Here is a 19516-nt window from a genome sequence, read left to right as displayed (position 1 = left end):
TCTGAAAATGTCAAGCTACCATAACTGACCTCAAGAGCAATGGCAGTGACATTTTCAGCTTGTTCCCTCACTCTACACCAAATAGTGGAATCTATTATAAGAAACTTGTGTCACCTTGTGTGCTATATAACTACTTTATTTGTATTGTGTACTGTCCAGTGTTGTTCCACAAGCCGGGTGTAAATGGGCGGAAAAATAAAATATATATAAAAACAAACAACCCCCCCCCCCCCAAAAAAACAAAAAAAAAAAAAAAAAAAAAATCAGATTTTTCATCCACAACCATTTTTAAAAAAATTGCATCACTTTTTTTTTTCAACAATAACCTTTAATTGTACAAAGTAAAACTGTCTAAATGTCCCAACAAACTGCTTAAAGAAAAGAAACTAAAGCAGGAAGACAAATGTTTTACAAGATCAGATTACAAAAAAGTGAAACTTGCATCAAAAAGGAATCTTCACAGATCACAAAGCAAAATCTGACATGTAAATATTTTTAATGAATTCCCAATGAGGCAAGTAACATTAATAACAAAAAAATAAAATTAAGCATAATTACAACTTTCAGATGCCCTTATCTCTAGCTGCAGTGGCTGTGGTCGACATGAGTTTGGGCAGCAGGTATGGGGATTGATGCTGGTAAATCATTTTAGACACTTTATGCAGACAGGTCACTGTTGTTAAAACGGTCTTGGTCATAAATCTCTGCGACAACTTTGCGACCTCCAAACCAGCGGTCATTGAGGGCCTGGATAGCCTTGTTCATCTCTGAGGCCATGGAAAACTCAACAAAGATTTTGACAATGATATCTGCATCCTCCTCTTCTCCTTGCTTTTCCTGGTAAATGATGACTCTGTTGACGGAGCCGAACTTTCCACACTCTTCTGTCACTTCACCTTCCAGGTCGTCGTCAATGTCCTCTGGTCCAACCATATTGCGAAGCACCATTACTGTGGACTGGAAAAGAGCAAAGCAAGAATATAAATAATAAAAATGGTTGAGATGGGGGGAAAAAATAAAATGAAAAAAAAAAAAAAAAAAACCCCTAAAAAAAAACAAAAAACAACGAATTAAAGAAAATCTAACAGACACCTTGTTTCCCAAATCTCACCTCTGATTTTCTAAGCAGTTTCTGCATCACCATATGTCTGGCACTGCTGCCTGAGATGCTCATGTGCTCTTGGTCACTCAGCATCTCCTGCCCTGTACTGTCCTGAAGCATCTCTTCTTTCTCCTCTTTCTTCTCTTGTTGGTTGGAGCCACCTACTTGGTTACACAGGACTGGGGGTGATGCCAGAACAGGGTTCACAAGACCAACCTGGGGAAGCACTGGTATTGGGGGACGCACTGGAGTCACACCTTTTGACAGCAGGCAAACATGCAAAAAGCAAAAAAGTTGAAACAAACGCAGACCAGCCACCAGCTGCGATAATTATGCTAAAATATATTTTCTCAATAATAAAACAGGGATATCATTACATCCACTCCATATGTATGATCTAAATTTCAATGGCTCTCCTATTTGGCAGATATGTTGTTAGACAACTATGACTTGATAAATAATGACTTGATAGTTTTTATGGCTCAGATCTGAGTCCTTTAATACAAGGTATCTGCCTATACTCTGACTAATCCAGTACATAAATTTATGTAGTTATCTCCAAAATAAGCATGTGTATACACACAGTCGTGTCTAACTATAGTTGTGAGGACACTGATAGAATTTCCTTTCTTCTTAATCCTACCTTAATCAATACGTAATCCCAATTCTACCCTTAACCCCAAAACCTAGCTTTAATCCACAAAAAGACAAACATACACAAAAACAAGCATACACAGCTTTTTGAAATCATCAGAAGGAAGAGCTTGTCTGTCTAACATAAATCACAGACATAAAATTAGCATTTGTTTTGATCTCAGTCACATCAATTCACCAAAATTAACAGGGTGAAAAAACAACCTTAGCGAGTTGATTACAAGAAAAGAAGATGTCACATTTCAACAAATTTGTGTTTGGCTTGTTTGGCAAAAAGTTTGATAATCTCCTCACACTGTCAGTCTTGAATGACTGTGCTGCATATATGGTCAATGAGTACGGTTGTTGACCTGTGAAATATAACATTATCTCCTCTCTGTGAAAAGCTCACACTGAACTCACACTGCTGCTCTAAATTGAGAAATAGGAGGATGGGCACCCAAGAGAAGACAATGAAGTACAGACCAAGAGTTTAAAATCTGCAGGAGCTGCATTTAATTAGCTTCATGTTAACCAATTACTGATCTTAAATATGCAAAGATTGGCCCAAATACTGATCCTTAGGATTGGTTCAGGACATCTTAACAATATATAAACAAATTACAATTACCGTATTATGAAAGACAATTTCTAACTAAAGCCAATTAGGAACATACATTCTGACTTGTCTGGTAAACATTGGGAAAATCATAGAAAATGGGTAAGCAATCACTACTCACCTACTAATGTACTGTACCAGTCAAGTACCAGTTTGGACTCACCTTCCCATTGAATTCAAAGGGAAATGAATTGTGTTTACAATGACAAGTGTTTCATATAGTGCACTGTTTGTAAAGCTGAATGTTTTGCTAACACAATCTGAATCTCCCCCATGCAGGATGAATAAAATATCTATCTATCTACAATTAAGATGATGCAAAAGAGCACTTACGCATGTACTGTTACACACCTGTGATAACCCCCGGTGCCTGGGCAGCCATGACCGCCTGAGGAATTCCCATTTGCTGACCAAGAAGCTGGGGCGCAGCTAACGCCCCCAACACTGACGCACCAGCTACAGCCTCCTTAAGAGAGGGGGGGCCGAAGACATTAGGCAAAGGAAACACACAGAACACAGCACAAGGCAGCACAGTCAACAATGCCATTGCAGAGTGAGCTCAATTTTGATTCTTTTTAGTGAGAATAAAGGTCATAGTACAATTTCAGTACAATTTTACAATTCATCAAGTCAAAAACATATAGCTGTGACACTGAAAACTTTTCCATTATGGCTAATCATTGTTACGGTTCAAGCTGAATAGCTGTCAACATGCTGATGCTAATTAACAGAAAGACTCTTAGCATAGATACTAAAATTAGTAAATTAAAGTTATTTTTGTCACTATACAACGTACTTGGAAGTACACAAACAGTAATTACATCTTTTATTGTGTGCATAGATTCTATCTATATATTAAACTGTATTAAAAATGCTGGAGCCCAGAACAAATCATTTCAGGGCTGTTTCTATGATCTATACATAACTGGCCTTTTCCCTGGCACCAAAAAAAAAATTCTATGCCTATGTTTTCTGTGCTTTTGGTGTCAATTCTAGCTATATCTGAATTATATTTACCTGGAAGGCCATTAAATCCCTTTGGAAGGGATTCATACTTGCCTGGGCCGTTATCTTAGCAGTGGCTGCCGCTGCAGCCACCGCTGCAGCAGGGGGCAGACCACCGGGGGTCATGGGGGTTAGTAAGGGCATGGGCGGAGTCACTGCTTTTCCCACTCGTAGGTACTGACCCCCAAGGTCAAAGAGGTTCATAGAAGACACAGCATCCACGGCTGACTGAGGCTTTTCATACTCTGTAAGGGAATAGAGATAGTCAGTAGAGCAACAGCCACACAGGAGCATGAGCAAAAGAGGCCCCCCCCCCAGCTCACCAATGAAGCCAAAGCCTCTGTGTCGCCCTGTGGTGGGGTCTCTGGCTAACGTGCAAGACTTGATCCTTCCAAAGGCCTCAAACACACTCTTGATGTCATCATCTGACAGGTCAGGGTGAACTGACGCCACATAGATCCGGTTAAAGGCACGTGCCTCCTCTGCCAGCTGGTCAATGATGGGTTGCGCCTGACCGATGTTACTTGGCCGCCCAACCTATAGCACAGATCATACCAGTAGGGCTTCTGAGTAGGGGGTTTAAAGTACTGGCTGATAACGGACTACTCAAGGCTTAACTTTCAGCAGCCACCAACTACAGTCAAAGTTATTCTCATCAAATAATCATAACAGTGCTGTCAAGCAAACAAAGTTACATATTCACTACACTTTCTAAAAATATAAGTTGGTTCTGAGATTTGAAGCACTCCACATTTCTATCATTCTCATCCTGGTCACAATGTAAAGTGTAACACTATATAATCCATATCCATGGACAGTATTTAACACACTTTGCAGAGACCTCTTATTTTAAATTACCTAGACTGGACCACTCAAACAAATGGGATATCTTAATCTCAAAAATCAAATTATTTAAACTTCTGATAAGTCATGTAAATTTTAGAACCTGGAGGCTTTTACCTAATACCAAATATCACTTTAGTGACAAGAAACTACCATGAATATCAAGGAAATCTAAATTTCAAAACATTCTATGAATGTACAGCGTAACTGAAGAGTGGCAATACAAAAGGGAAACGCAATAAATGTTCATGCTATGGAAATGCACAGCAGACTTCTTCTTTGTGGGGGAGGGGGGCTGAACTCCCTATGTAAGACGAGAATTTAAGTAGTAGTGTGATCTGTACTACAGATGAGGCGACCAAGCAACACCAACCAGGCGCAGCCCATCATTAGCACACCATGGACACAGAGCGACGACATAGGCCGCCGGGCATCCTACAGGAACTTGGCATTAAGACTGCCTTGATGACATCATGGAAGCATAACACACAACACAAACTGTACACCAAACATACATACACCAGACGCACCTGAAAATCAACAGACATAAACACAAATAGAGAGGGAAATTAGTCAAATGACTTAACCCGTTTAAGTATCACAATGAACTGACTCATGATTCCAAAAGCTGGAAAGGAATCCATGTTTAATCAAACTGCACACAAAAACACACCAACAAATGGACAATGTAACTAAGACCGTGAGATGTAGTAATTTATCCATACAATTTACCTTAATGTTTCGTCCCCCCAGCATGACTGAGTTCATCTGCTCCAGAGCAAGTTGGGCAGCCTCTGGCACATCATACTCCACAAATGCAAACCCCTAAACAGTGAAATAAAACAAAAAAAAAATTAACACCTACAGAAGGCCTAGCTGCATATTTTCTGATCATCTGTAGTTGAGCCAAGGTGGAAGTGCAGAATATACATCATACACATCATGTTAAATGACACCAACCTTGTGTTTCATTGTAACGGAATCCCAGGACATGTCAATGCTCTTGATTGGACCAAATGGGGCAAAGGCCTGTCTGATGGTGTCTTCACCAAGCTCATAGTATATGGAGCCCACATACACCCGACACATGATGGCTAGTGCACGTTGCCGCTGAGCTGCCACCTGTCAACCCAAAAAACACCTGGGGTAAGCATTACATAGCATAAGAAAGGAAGAAACACACACACACAAATAATAAATGTGTATTTTCTACTGTGCTTGCTTTCCCCAAAATAGTTAGAAGCCAATTTCAAGTTAGGGAGTCTGGACAAGTAAACAGGGTAATAATGGGATACTGTAATCTATGAACATAAATTTGTGAAAAACATGTATATCAGTTATAACTGATGACGCCACTTGTAATTACAAAATGGCCTCTATTCTGTTACAACAGAGCAGACATATAGAGAAAAACACTCTGAAGTGATTGACATGCACAGCCCTCACAAATATTTGGCTTCAGTAACTGACCTGTAGTCCAGGGATGCAAGTAAGGTAACAAAAGTAATCGTGGAGTTCAAACGAAATCCATACAAAGTCTTGATGAAAGCATTTCAAACTTTCTTCTCACGTTTAAAGGGAGTGATGTTTTAACCACCGAAAGTTGGTGTGTTTTACTGATGGCTTTTAAGTCAGTCTGCTTCTTTTAACTCCTATTACCAGCAAAATAAAACACGCCTAATTCATGACATCATTCACAGAAAAAAATGTGACTGAGATGGCCAAAAAAATAAAATGTCCCTGTTGCAACAGTTCTCAGAATTTGGTCCATTAAAGGGATTGCTATCCCTCTTTTGTCCCATGCCAACAGATGCATTTTTTTAATTGACCAAATGCATATTTTTCAAAGAGACGTGACTTTTCTCAAATAGATAAACCCTTCATAAAGTCCTTTAAAAAGCCTATTAACAGCCAAAGAACCCTGGCTCTTTACTTGTTTAAAAAAAACAAAAAAACAAACAAAAACACTAATGCAATATATCCCATTGCTACTTAAGTGCTTAAACGACAGTTATTCTTCTCATAATGGGTTACGGACATGATCGCAGGTACACTAACATTAGAAAGCCATGTTTTCTTACAAAATATGCATTCTTTGGTTAGATAAAAAGGCAGGGATTGTTGCCAAAGCAACCAGTACAAGAAGGGTAACAGTCCATTTCCATTGGGAATGCGCACAGAAAAAAAATTTAATAATCTATTGACCGATTGTAAAGGTGAGAGAGGATCTCCAAAGCCCATTGTCACTGCTGCCATCTGAAAGACAGTAAAGATGAAAAAAGTGCTGAAAAGTAGGTTAGATATCCCTTAGCTATGTTTTTTTTTTTTTTTTTTTTCAAAAAAAAGGCAACTGCTTTGCTAAATAGACAAAAGTGGTTAGGCTAAAACTATATTAAGGCTGTCCCTCTAAGTAACATACAGTTTGGGGAGTTGTCTCCCCTATCTAAATTACAAATCACCATACAGAAATAAACATAAACAAGGTCCTTTTATAACTGCAAAGCATTAAACATGATCACCAGTGCCTTTATGAGAATCTTCTCCATCTGAAAAAGAACACAGGCAAAAATCAAGGGCACATGGTCTACACATGTGGTCGTTTTCACAGCATGAGGGAATAGGAAGGAAGACGTCCAAAAAAGCTAAACCAAAACCGATTTCTGAAACAAGAGATGTCTGAAATTCTAATGTAAGGAGAGGCTAAGATATTGTGGCTAGAATCGGGACTCACAGGTGACCCACGCATTACAAACTTTTGGTATGGCGTAGAATCAAATTTTTATTTTATTTTATTTTTTTACACATCTCACCTGCAGGTTAGTGAGCTGCTGTTGCTGATGGGCAATGGTCTGCTTCACCAACACACTCTTAATGCTTTGTTCCATGGCATACTTCTTTGCCTGTGAAAGGAAAAAAAAAAAAAAAAAAGTTACTTCTATTTGAATCCCTGTAACATCCCTGTATATTACAAAAAAAAAAAAATTTGACAGGTTGTAAAAAAGTGCATTGACAAAAGGTACAAAAAGCCACATAACCCAAAGAAATCATTAATTTAAACACAGACACTAGGTTTACATGCACAGCAGAAAACTAGTTACTGTAAACTGCATATTTATTGTGGCAAGTCAACATTTTTAAAGTATGTTTTACACTGATGTATGTAGAGTCTGCTTTCTGTTCATTTCAGTTGCCGTTTCAAAGAAACGACTTTAATCACGAGGATGCATCCTTATGTATACCAATCACTCCTCATCTCCATTACTTTACCTGAAGAAACTTGGCCAGATGTATACATGCCTAAGAAATCGCCTTTCAGTTTTTTTGAATCCCTTACCTAATGCCACTTTTCAGAGTCAGAGTCAGAATCAGGTGTATTGCCAAGTATGTTGGACACAAGAAATTTGACTCTGGTATAGTGGCTCTCAGTGACCTTGTCCAACAGTTCTCATAATATGTACATAGGTCAATTAAATATCAAATATCATAGGTTAATTAAATATCATTAAATATCAAAATATCAGTGGGGAAAATAGAAAAGAATACATATAAGAATAGGGATACAAACAGAAATAGAATTGGGAGTAAAGTCCTGAGAGTAGAAGAGCTTCCGAGTGATTATGTTGTATATTTACAATATTTTGTTATTCACAGTTACTGCAGCAATTACAGTCACAGTGTTCTGTTGCCAGATAACATGGATTAGTGATAAGTGTTCATCAGTGCGATGGCGCAGGGACAGAAACTCTCTGTGTGCCTGGTTGTACAGTGTTCTGTAGCTCCGACCATAGGGGAGGAGCTCAAACAGTTTGTGCCCTGAATGTGAGCGGTCTGCAGAAATCATCTCTGCCCTCTTTCTGACCCATGAAGTCTACACCAGTGATTCTTTCTGCAGCCCAAACTTTCCATTGTAGTCTCTTTCTGTTGTGTTTGTTTGCTGAACCACAGTGATGGACGTACAGAGAACAGACTCAATTGATTCTCCTGTAGAACTGTATCAGCAAATCCTGAGGCAATTTGTACTTCCTGAGCTGATGCAGAAAAGAATATCCTCTGCTGTGACTTCTTGGTGGAGCCAATGTTAGGTGTCCACTTCAGGTCCTGGGAGGTTGGTCGATCCCAGAAAGGTCCACTGCTGATGCAATGCTGCTGATTATGGTGAGAGGGGGTGGGGTAGGGTAGGGTGACTCCTCGTGAAGTAATCTCCATTGTTTTGAGGGTGTTAATGTCCAGGTTGTTGCGACCACACCACAAAACAAGCTGTTCTGAATGATGTGGATCAAACCGTGATCAGAAAGATCCAGAGCGGTACAGGGAACAAAGCGATAGGTGTTAGTCCAGTTAACAAGAAGCAGGTCCTCCACTTTGATGGCTAGTGAGCGGAGATTTGCCAGATGGATAGACATAGCTGTCGTAGTTTAACAAGCATTCCAGTGCGTTTTCCGCGTCATCTCCTCCAACTGCAACAGAGGGGTGATGCTCCTCCAACTAAGATCTCTTAACAACTTTCTTCATCAACAATGACAGGAATAAAACCATTTGGAGTGTTTGCCTGATATTTAAGAGCTCTTCTCTAGTGAATATGATCCGAAATGGTTTGCAGAAAGCCGGAAAAAGATAAAAACAAAGCACGACAGAGAGAGAGCAAGACAGAGGCAGCCATCTTTACCAGCGCCATCTTGAATTTCAAAAACTGAAATTTACAAAAGCAGCTTAATGGAAGAAGCTGACAGTAACCTGGCTTATTACATACCTTTAAGTGAACTGATATCATTTTAATCATAGAAATCTACACAACTAATTGCCTTATTACCAAGACCACATTTGGGCAGATGTTGAATGATAAAGTTTTCCTACCCTTTGAAGGGCCTCCTGCTGGTCTGCAGTGAGAGGCGGCAGACTAAGCTTGGAGCCTGTGCTCTGTCCATTCTCCATCGTCAGAGCTTCACCTCCCTGCAATTCAGAACAACCAATTATACAAAATCATCACACAATTATAACAGAGCATTTAACATCAACGCCTGCCTGTATACACTTGCATATCCATATTCCTTCTTAAGGAAATCCCCGTATTTCAATCAGAAGTGACATTACCCCACACAGCACATGATGTAATTGAATATGCTGGCATATAGAGGACATACACCCGGATTTAAACCAGGTGGGACCGGTTTACTCCTTACCTACGCAACCCACTAATCGCCGGGTCCACCAGACTGAGGCCGGAAAGCCCAGAAGGGGAAGAAGACTGATGGGGAAGCTTTAACAACTCAACAAATTCTAGGGAAATAAAAAATGCCTTCAGACTAACAAAACAGAAATAGGCAGCTACAATGATCTTACAATGCAATCTACACAGAACCATCCCGTTTCAATGAGCTAACGCTAGCTTGATGCACATGAATGGTTACGGATTTTACCCTCATCGTAAGCGAACCTAGCATTGACGGGCTAAGGTTAAACCGCACGCGTGTTTAGCTGAGGTCGATGTGGATATTACGTATGACCTGACTTTATTACATGCCAGTAACCTAACTTTCAAAACCTTTACAAAAGCACTACACGATTAGCGCCATTGCTTCATTTTAGTTTAATATTACGTTCTCTGCTGCTAGCCAGAAGCTAACGTTAGCTAATAATAGCTAATGTCAGGCAATATGGCGCGTCAAGCAAGCTGTATTTTCCCCAGTTAACTATACTGTCGATTTACAGCATCTTTACTACAGCTAACATCCACCCAACCTCATAATTTGCTTACGCATCGACCGCCGTCGTTGAAAAAGGTTAATATTTTTATTTTTTAGGGAGTTTATTTACCGCAGCGTCGGTAACCGCCATGAAGAAGACCGTATCGAAGAGGCCCACGCACTGCTAGAGCTCGCGGGATCTTTACGCTTTCAATACACGATGTCGCGATAGTTGAAACCACGCGATACTAGGGAGTTTTAAATTTAGCCTTTCATTTGTCACGAGTGAAGTGCCAATGTTTTTAAAATACTGCATTTTAATACAGTGCCTTGATTATTCCTTATTTTTGGCACAATACTCCATATTTTATACATTTACGGCTAACGGAGTTATTAATATAACTCAATTATAAGCCATCAATAGAACAATTTGGATTGCTGGGTTGTGAATTTTTTCCTTATCTTAACAAGCTGTTTATTTTATGGGGAATAGCTTTCCAGTGGAAAAGGGTTGTAGTACATCTGGACAAAAATCCATTTATAGCCTACTCCTTATGAACATTTACAACAGCAAACATGGTAGGCTATAGCTATTTATTAACTTATAGCTCATATTTTGATAGGTGCTACTAAAATTTATGATAGTCACTGTCATCCCATCTTTCTTACAGTGGTTTTTATAATAAAGTTATAGTAATAGCACCTACAGGACATGTAATGGGATATATTACCCAAGCCAAAATACCATTCATGAGCTTGTAGTAGCTTGTTGTACTACAGGTATATCAAAATCTGTTTCTTCTTCTATATTTGTCTAACTTGGCAATAGCAATAAAGATTTTTCTATCATTGTAAGTACCGTTATCAAGAAACTGAAGATGCTTAATTAAACTAAGTTTTAAAAAAAATGTGTCACCACCACATCACCATCAAAATATAGTGTATCTGTTATAAATATATTGGGCTCTCAGTAGTAGTTACCTCAGAATGATCAACATTCAATCCTAAAATAAACCAACAGTTATAGTAAATAAATCAACAATATTTTCAGACATAACCAACTTTTCATATATTGTTTAATAACATATTCAATTGCAGTAGCTACAATATTTAACAAAGGTTTAAGTAGAACACATCCAAAGGCAAGTTTCATTCACCAGAGTTATGGAAAAAAAAAATGGACAAAAAGTAAGACTGATATGAATGTTTTTTTTTCTTTTCAGGATTGCATGGTCTAAACATTCATTTTCTCGGTCAGGTCCCCTCTCAAGGTGAACTGTGACTGACAAAGGCAAAAATGCAATTTTTTTGAATGGTTGTAGGCTATTAACACATGCAGCTTTACTATATCAAATGAGAGTAACAGTGGCACTGCTTTGCATTGAGTTTTGTCGAAGTAAACCTTTTTAATAGCCACAAACATATATCTACACCACAGTCTATGCAAGGCAAATGTCTGAGAAAATTCTCCTCTTTAAAGACCCAGAGATAAGAAGGTTTGACACAGAGTATAATAAGTAAGTACTGTAAGCAATGACTGTACAGCAGTGGTAAGTGTTATGAAATTGCAATCTTACAGACCCCGGCGGCTAATAAAGTAGACCTAAGTGAATCTGAAAAACAAGAGTATACTGCTGAAGACTGATCAGACAATTCACTGTTATTTTCTTTCTTTTTTTACTGTCCAGTTTTGTCAAGGAAAAATCCACCCAAATGGTAGGTTTATACAGTGCCAAGACTAGGATTTTAAGATTAAAAATCTGGCTCAGCCGAAGAGATACATTCTATTTTTGGATTTCTGTGGGATGAGGTGCAGTCAATTCTGGAGTTTACTTTGATATGGTCTGAAATAAAAGTGCAGTAGATGTGATTCTGGGAAATTATCAAAATCAATGCAAAATACCAATCCAAAGCTTCCCGTGATGTAGTCCAATTCTCCTACTGTTTTTTTTTTTCTACAACAGCAGCTCTTCCTAAAAGCTCCATTTAGGCATGGTGTTTTTAATCTCTGGAAGGAACAACCTTTAACCCAAGTGAGCAGTGAGGTGTGTTAAGAGAACAGGTAATAAAAAAAAATGCACAATGTGCAATGCTTCAACTGTTCACAGTTAAACAGAAATAAATAAATCAACTGAATGAATATTAACAGTGCATGTTGGACGGAATATTAAATTCCTAAAACTATAATAAAGTGAGGATTCTGAATTGTAAGAGAGACCTGGGTGAACTGTGTTGTTTCCATTTCAAAGTAAATATTCACCAATTAAACTGTATGGTGGAGTGCAAACAAGGCTTATGAGCAAGAAAACGTCTCACTAAAAACATGGGTGCTGCATTTGTAAATAAAACAAAACTGTTCTGAATAGTGGCATTACGGAATACCTAAAATCTTAAGGCATGATAGCCCTTTCCGGCAGGGAGTTTGTCAATCTTCCACTGCTTTGTGGGATTGCTGAACACAGCCGTGGTGCCTCTGGTCCTCTGACCAGAGGTGCTTTTAGTGCCTCTATCAGTGCTGGCATTTCTTCTTTTTCTCTGGGATGGTTTACTGACTGTCAAGGCCTCATGTTCTTCTGCATTTGTCCCCTTTTTATCCCCAGCTGGGTCTGCTCCCTTTGCTTCCTCTGTTCCTAGCTATGTGAATCTGCCCATCGATCTGTGTGGTCAACACCCCAGGCCTCTTCATCTGGGCCGGCTGCTGTCATGACCGCTCATCACAGTGTGCTCCCGGAGGCGAGTGCTCGGACCCGGTGTCGGCTGATGGCGTCTTCCAAGAACCATGCCACCTTCTCACTGTCCTCCTAAACAGCATATATGACATGACAGATAAAAATCGCTCTTTTTTTAAAAAAAAACCAAAACAGTTCATGTATGTTATATTTACTTTTTATAATCAATAATGTATATCAACGTGCATCATGTGTAATACTCTGAGTTCTTGATTTTATACAGTAGCTTATATACCTACCTCATTTATAAACGCGTAATGAACAAGTTCACTGGCAAGATCTTTGGAAGTATCAGCTGAAAGATTTGCATAAAATATTTCAGTTACAAAAATGTATTTAAGCTGTTTGTCTTACTAAACAAAACAGTACATTATCAATAACACATGAAATAAGTGAAGGACTGCATTGAAAATGTTCACTATGAACTCCTGGTTAAATAACATTACTAAAAATAAAAATATGAAAACAAGCTCTAAAAGCTACAGCACCCAGATATTTTCTGAATACAGGGTATTTTTTTTTAAATAAGTCACAGGTGAAGTGAACTTACTTGGAAAGATGTCACAGCTAAGCTGTCTGTGAAGTTTATCGTCCATCTTCAGAAACAAAGAGAGCTAGAACAAAAGAGGTACAATTTTATAACTAGGGCTCAGTTCTATATGCTAAACACATGTTTAACTATCCTGACTGACCAGATTCAGAAAGAAATGTACACCATAGACCCACTGGAACAATGTTAATAGGAAAATTAAAACAGGCAAGTGTTTCTACTTAAATGATCAAAGTATCTGTAATATTATGTGACTCACATGAGTTTTGGTCCCTTCTTCATTTGACTCCAAATTGCAGTGTATCTGAACAACCTATAACAAAAATGACAACAGTATGATTCAGAGCAAAATGGGGACACATCAAAAATGTTTTTTTAATATACTGTTTTTTGGGTGATTTATGTTTAATATCATAGATGAAAAAGCATAATAATAAAAACAAACAGATATGCATATAAACACAAGATTGTATTTTTACCTATGTACAACTAGCAGTCTCAGATTGGTATAAAACAAGATAATGTAGATATGTGGTCTGTAGGCAGCAAGCTTGTGCATCTAGCACAGTTGTGTTGATGTAGACATGTAGAAAGGCTAACCTTCCTTGTTTCTGTTTCCTGTGGTTCAGGAGTGGGCGTCTTGACTGTCTCAACCTGCTCCTGAGACAAGGACAGGGCACGAGACACAGGCTGAGGGCGAGTCGAGGCAAAGTTCATCAACGGATAAATCCCATTCCTGAAGAGAGGAAGGGACAAACTGTTGGAACCTTATGCTGAAATCATAAGACTATGTCTATGAAGACATAGACATGGCTGCAGCTCATGTTTCTTTGAACAGGATAATGACTCAAATGTACATCTAAAAGTACCAGGACTCTTCTGAAGTGCCCTCGGCATGTGTTTATCATGCACCTCAGAATCCTAGGAATCATGCTGAAAATTACCTTGGGAGTAAAAACACTCCCACCTCAGAGTAGTTATTAGTTATGTATGGTTTGTTTCACTCTCTTAAGAATGATTAAATAAATGATTAAATTATCCTTATTAGGACTAATATTTTTTTCTAAATCACAAGAATAAAGCTGAACTGATAATAGTGGCTCCCAATAATTTTTGTCAATTTCAACTTACTTCAAAGAAAACAGAAAACAGTTTTTCTATGTTCTACAGGTCCACTTACTTGACATCCTCCAGAAACTTGTCAAGTTCCAAAGGGGACACATGGGAATATCTAAGAAATGTGAAAAGAGCACAGTGAGTTATGTGTTTGACAAATTGTGATATTCACAAGTCGGCAAAGAAATGTAGTTATTTGATTTTACTTAAGTTGAACTCCTGGTCTGTCCTCATGTTTAATTTCTGCCATGACAGCGTTGGGGTCAAATGACTTTGTTTTCTCCTCCACACAATTCTCTGGAAGCAAATCTGCAGGTGCAACATAAGTTTGGGAGTAATTATACTGATTTGATACACATAAATCATTCCAACAAATAATCCAATTCCTATGAGCACAAATGAGATTAGACAAACAAATGTCCCACTTAGTAGAATTTTAGTAAGATTACTATTACTTATTGAAAAAGCCTCTTTTGCATAATACATTCTAAGACATCTAAGCTTAATAAAACTATTTTCATTTCATTTCACATCAGTTGAAATTTTAACATTTTGGCTGATGCTTATACAAATTCTGTGACTGAGAAAGAGTGGTAAAAGAGAAACAAGTGATTTTTGTGTGCTGAACCTGGCACGTGGAGGCAAGAAACTCACACTGATTGTTGATAAGACAGTGGGCTGCGAGCAGTTTGAGGGAGTGAACCTCGAATAAGACTCGGTGGAACAGAAGGTCATGAGCAGTAGGACGGAGCTTGGCTTCATGACGTAAACAAGACTGGGTGAATTCCTGCAGAAGGCAACAGGACACACATAACAATTGTCTTTATCTCAATGTTCCCATTAATATTTAGGGCATGAAGTATTTTTGACACTCACCCTCATGAGAGGGTCTTCCAGAGATTGACCTGCATTGACAATGGCCTCCTTGGACACAGCGGTGTCACCATTGGCCTGTATCTCCAATACTGCCATCTAGGGGTACAGATAATCTGTTACACACACACACACACAAACACAAACACACACAAAAACACATATACACAGTGGTGGAAAAGTACTAATACCACAGTTTAAAAATACTCTGGTAAGTACTGCATTTAAAACTTTACTGTAATTAGCATCATAATACTCTTTGAAGTAGCGATAGTAAAACTAGTCAATGGCATATCTCACATTAATGTATATTATATTATTTGATTATAAAAATTGATGCAATATTTTGTTTTTCCAGTTTAATACTGCAGCTGGTAAACATGAAACCTAACTACCTTATATATTTTCCATTACAAGTAGTTTATATACTTCCAGGTAGCTAAAGAAATTTCCCTCTGGGATGAGTAGACTTCTATAATTATACTGTATTTTGTTTTATTCTGAAAAGTAACTAAAATTATGAGGTAAATGTAGTGGAGTGAAAAGTATGAAATTTCCTTCTGGGGTGTAGTAAGAACTAGTAGCAAATTGTATTAAAGTCCAGTATTTGAGTAAAGTACGTACATTCCACCACTTCATGCACACACATATACAGACACACATATATCACACAGCACAGCTTGCATATCTGTTTCTCTCACCTCCAGCGCACAGATGCCAAATGAAAAAATGTCTATGGCATAATCATCTTCCCCAGCTAGAATTGGAAACAGAGAAGCAAAGAGAGTAAGATGAGAAGGGGGCAACACAGACCAGAAGCAAAATCCATCCATCATCTATACTCGCTTATTCCTAACCAGGGTCACAGGGATCAGCTGGAGCCTATCCCAGCTCTCTCTGGGTGAAAGGCAGGGGTACACCCTGGACAGGTCACCAGTCCATCACAGGGCCACATAGAGACAAACAACCTCACACACTCACACTCACTCCTATGGGCAATTTAGAGTCACCAATCAACCTGACATACATGTTTTTGGACTGTGGGAGGAAACCAGAGTACCTGGAGAAAACCCACACAAGCACAGGGAGAACATGCAAACTCCACACACAAAGGCCCCTGATGGGTTTCAAACCAGGAACCTTCTTGCTGTGAGACAACAGTGCTAACTACCAAGCCACTGTGGTGCGATGCAAAATCTTATCTCAAAATAAAAACAGTTATTTGTCCCTGCATTCAGAATAAGCAAACAAGTAAAAAAAAAAAAAACATATTTTCCTCAAAAGGCTTTTTAATCTGTAAAGCATTCAACAGCCTCTATTCTTAAATCTTCAGAAGTTAGCTGGTGTACGTCAGATTGAGCCTTATAACAACTGAAGTATTAACCAGTTCTACATGGGGCACACAGAAACTTCACTCTAACACACATCACCTCCATATTCTGGAGCGAAAAAGTGGAGATTCCTCTGCTCATCACGGTGTTGCCTCCCTTTACCATGGACACTGGCATCTGGAAACACTGGTTAAAAGAAAACAAATATGACAAACAGATGACTAGATGAAACGATATTTGCATTTACATTATATATTTATAAACTGCATACATCAACAAAAAACACACAAACCAATGTATTTCTTACCATTAACAAATAGCCGATGCCACACTGTGGAAAGAACATAACTGAGATATTTATTAGGTTTAGTAAACCTGCAGAGATTAAACAGATCAATCCAGAAATCCACAGTCTAAGATCACATTAGTTGCCAATACTGGTTGTAATTGACATAATAAACCCTGCTGGGAGCAGACCTGAACCAATCTTGATGAGGCCATTGTGCTGGATGAAGATGGTGTCGCACGTCAGGTTGCCATGAATTATTGGTGGGTCGCAAGAGTGCAGATAACTGCCAGTAAACAATAAATCATCTTATTAATGTTCTCACTGTGATACTAGACATCTCACATCACATAAAGTCAATGAGTACCTGAGAGCAGAGAGAATCTGGGTGCACCACCTTTTCCAGGCCTAAAACACAGTGTAGGAGAACTACATTAATCCTCAGAAGACTTTTGCTATACAGAGGGCATCAGCAACTGTAATGCTGTAATACATTATTAATATGTGATTTCTCTCTAATTAAAGAGAAGAAGGTCATACTTTAATCCTTTTAGGGATTAAACAGAAGGAAAGTCATCCTATATACTGTATTACAGCAGTGCAAAAACACTTTTTCATCATTTACGTTACTGAATTATTAAATAACAAGAGGAGATAAGAGAGAAAAATGCTTGATAAACTGTGAGCGAGTTCGAAACCCACTGTGAAAATGAGATAAACAGTACATCTCAGCAGGCTGAGTTACCAGACTGTCCTGTTACATAATCTGTAATCCTGCTGGAAATATGGATCTGAATATTGATTGGACTGCAGTACTTTGTATCACCACCATGGGACACTCCAGTAAACACTTTAACAAAACCCCGACCTTCACATTCATTGTCTTGTGGTTCTTCTTAGTTTTCTTCAAGAATTGCTTGAGGCTGCCCGACGACATGTATTCTGTGATGAATATAACCTGCGGGCCAGAGATAGAGGAGGGGAAAACTGTAAATTCTTAAGAGTGTGGGCGTGTGTGTGAAAATAAAGGAGACGGGGCAGAAAAAGACTTTTTTTTTTTTTTACCCGAGCCTGGCTCTCCTTCATGTCCAGCCAGTATTTGTGGAACTTGACGATGTTGGGGTGTTCAACTTGCATTAGGTTTTCAAACATCTCCTTGATCTTCTCCTGGAAAATATATATCAGAACTTGTTCACAACCTCACGCGGACCAAAGTAGATCCTTCAGTCCCCAAAGTTAATAAAACTATTACTCAGGTACTTCATCAGCAACTATTTTTACATTTGGTACTAAAACGGAATAAAAATCTACAGCTACAAATTGATTGATAATTTGTTACATTACAACTGGGTTAACCCCCAGTTAAATGTTACTTTCATGGAAGCTGAAATGCCAGCGACACTTGCTTAACTGTAATTGTCAGTGACATATACTATATATGAAGAACTGATCTCAACAGCCACAATACCTCTTGTGCTTTGAAGACCTTCTTGTCAGAGAAGAGCACCTCGTTCCAAACCACCTCCACACCTTCCTCTGTGTCCATGGCCAGAGAGGCACTTTCCACACCCGGCACATTACCCTGGCTGACCTGCAGGGGGCAGACCAGAACAGATATTGGATCACGTAAGCACTGCGAAATTTGATTTACGTCATGCGTTTACACTACAAAGACCCTGGCCATCACCTTTAAAACAAAACATGTTTCCCTGGTCTAGAGCCAGTGTTTGGTTTGTCTGTGCTGGACTACTTCAGAAACATGGCAACAAAACACGACATGCTCCCAGTGTAGATTTAAAATGCTCATTCTAAGATTAAGAAAATGCAACAGTTGGTATTTTTTGGCGATCACACACTAATGACAACATATTTATAAAGAGCAGCTAAAGATAACTTAAAAAGTTAAGTCACAGGCCAGAATTTTAATCCGTGTAAATAAAAAAAAATATATATCCAATGAGAAAAATGAATCTGTATGAAAGGTCTGTACAGTTAAAACCGAACAACGTTACTCAGCATTTGTTAAAATAATCAACAAAAAGCCTGTCTGAAAAGAGGACTGGCCATGACTGTAACATCTGCTAAAAGCTCTATACCAGTCCATTAACAGAGCTCTGGCACTGGCAGCTCCATTAATAAAAAGCTAAATGTGGCAGTCCGCAATAAAAAGACAACACGGTCTGTGAGGCATGTTTGCTTTAAATGCCATCAAATTGAGGTTTCCTTCCAGTAAAGTACAAGACAGCTTCAGTGTGAATAGCACTGAGGTCATGTTAAACGCTGCTAGCCAGTTATAACATGATGATGAGGAGTGAAAAAAAGGGGAGAAAGGATGAAGAGTGGCTTGTGTGAAGGGATGGATTAGCAGGAGACCAAGAGAGAAAGAGAGGGGGATCGTGGATAAGGGATTTAGGGAGATGAGACTCGAGACTCAAGATGGAGGAGGTAGCACTGTGGCTCCAAAAACTGTTATGGAAAAAGGAAGAAGAGTGAAGCGGCAGCAGCTGAGTCTGTAATCTGGCAGACGCAGACTGCCCGGGGTACTGTCACTGCATGAGGCAACGAAGAGCTAAAGACTGCTCATCTCAGGATACTGCTGCCTCAGCTTGGAAGACCTGACAAAACCTCTTGTTATTTTTCTGTAGGAGCAGTTTTGGTGCAGTGAGTAAGGAGACTGAATTGGGTTCAAAGTCCTTTGCTAATAAGAGTTAAGCATATTGCAACACCCTGAATTCTTGCTAATAG

General features: G+C 38.9%; 2 protein-coding genes across 6 annotated transcripts in view; both read right to left on the bottom strand.

The window, feature by feature from the left end:
* Positions 1 to 317: 317 nt before the first annotated feature.
* Positions 318 to 10106, bottom strand: LOC113121440 (poly(U)-binding-splicing factor PUF60). 5 transcript variants are annotated; one of them, XM_026291940.1, is made up of 12 exons: positions 10017 to 10082; positions 9383 to 9479; positions 9057 to 9152; positions 7013 to 7102; positions 6408 to 6458; positions 5163 to 5324; positions 4935 to 5027; positions 3683 to 3896; positions 3372 to 3604; positions 2706 to 2820; positions 1112 to 1359; positions 318 to 957 (listed from the first exon to the last, which is right to left on the bottom strand). In XM_026291940.1, exons 3-12 carry the CDS (start codon positions 9132 to 9134, stop codon positions 658 to 660), a joined length of 1584 nt encoding a protein of 527 aa, XP_026147725.1. In that variant the 5' UTR covers positions 9135 to 9152; positions 9383 to 9479; positions 10017 to 10082; the 3' UTR covers positions 318 to 657. The 5 variants fall into 5 exon arrangements, with proteins under 5 accessions (XP_026147725.1, XP_026147724.1, XP_026147727.1 ...); XM_026291939.1 differs by lacking the exon at positions 9383 to 9479 and having other exon boundaries at positions 10017 to 10106; XM_026291941.1 differs by lacking the exon at positions 9383 to 9479 and having other exon boundaries at positions 658 to 957; positions 3414 to 3604; positions 10017 to 10106.
* An 838-nt stretch (positions 10107 to 10944) lies between these two features.
* nrbp2b (nuclear receptor binding protein 2b) overlaps positions 10945 to 19516 on the bottom strand; it is a 32425-nt gene continuing 23853 nt past the window's right edge. Inside the window, exons 2-18 of the mRNA XM_026292399.1 lie at positions 18240 to 18362; positions 17837 to 17938; positions 17640 to 17729; positions 17139 to 17179; positions 16963 to 17057; positions 16793 to 16816; positions 16585 to 16671; positions 15856 to 15911; positions 15158 to 15253; positions 14936 to 15068; positions 14488 to 14590; positions 14346 to 14396; positions 13766 to 13901; positions 13425 to 13478; positions 13166 to 13229; positions 12855 to 12910; positions 10945 to 12687 (exon numbers count right to left, since the gene is read on the bottom strand). Coding sequence (XP_026148184.1) covers positions 12601 to 12687; positions 12855 to 12910; positions 13166 to 13229; positions 13425 to 13478; positions 13766 to 13901; positions 14346 to 14396; positions 14488 to 14590; positions 14936 to 15068; positions 15158 to 15253; positions 15856 to 15911; positions 16585 to 16671; positions 16793 to 16816; positions 16963 to 17057; positions 17139 to 17179; positions 17640 to 17729; positions 17837 to 17938; positions 18240 to 18362 — 1398 coding nt within the window. The 3' untranslated portion in view covers positions 10945 to 12600. The remainder of the gene's footprint in view (positions 12688 to 12854; positions 12911 to 13165; positions 13230 to 13424; positions 13479 to 13765; positions 13902 to 14345; positions 14397 to 14487; positions 14591 to 14935; positions 15069 to 15157; positions 15254 to 15855; positions 15912 to 16584; positions 16672 to 16792; positions 16817 to 16962; positions 17058 to 17138; positions 17180 to 17639; positions 17730 to 17836; positions 17939 to 18239; positions 18363 to 19516) is intronic.

This window comes from Mastacembelus armatus, chromosome 20, assembly GCF_900324485.2.
Source record: "Mastacembelus armatus chromosome 20, fMasArm1.2, whole genome shotgun sequence".
Classification (NCBI taxonomy): Eukaryota; Metazoa; Chordata; class Actinopteri; order Synbranchiformes; family Mastacembelidae; genus Mastacembelus; species Mastacembelus armatus.
The sequence above is the reverse complement of the archived record's forward strand: the minus strand, read 5'-3'. Positions and strand labels throughout refer to the sequence as shown.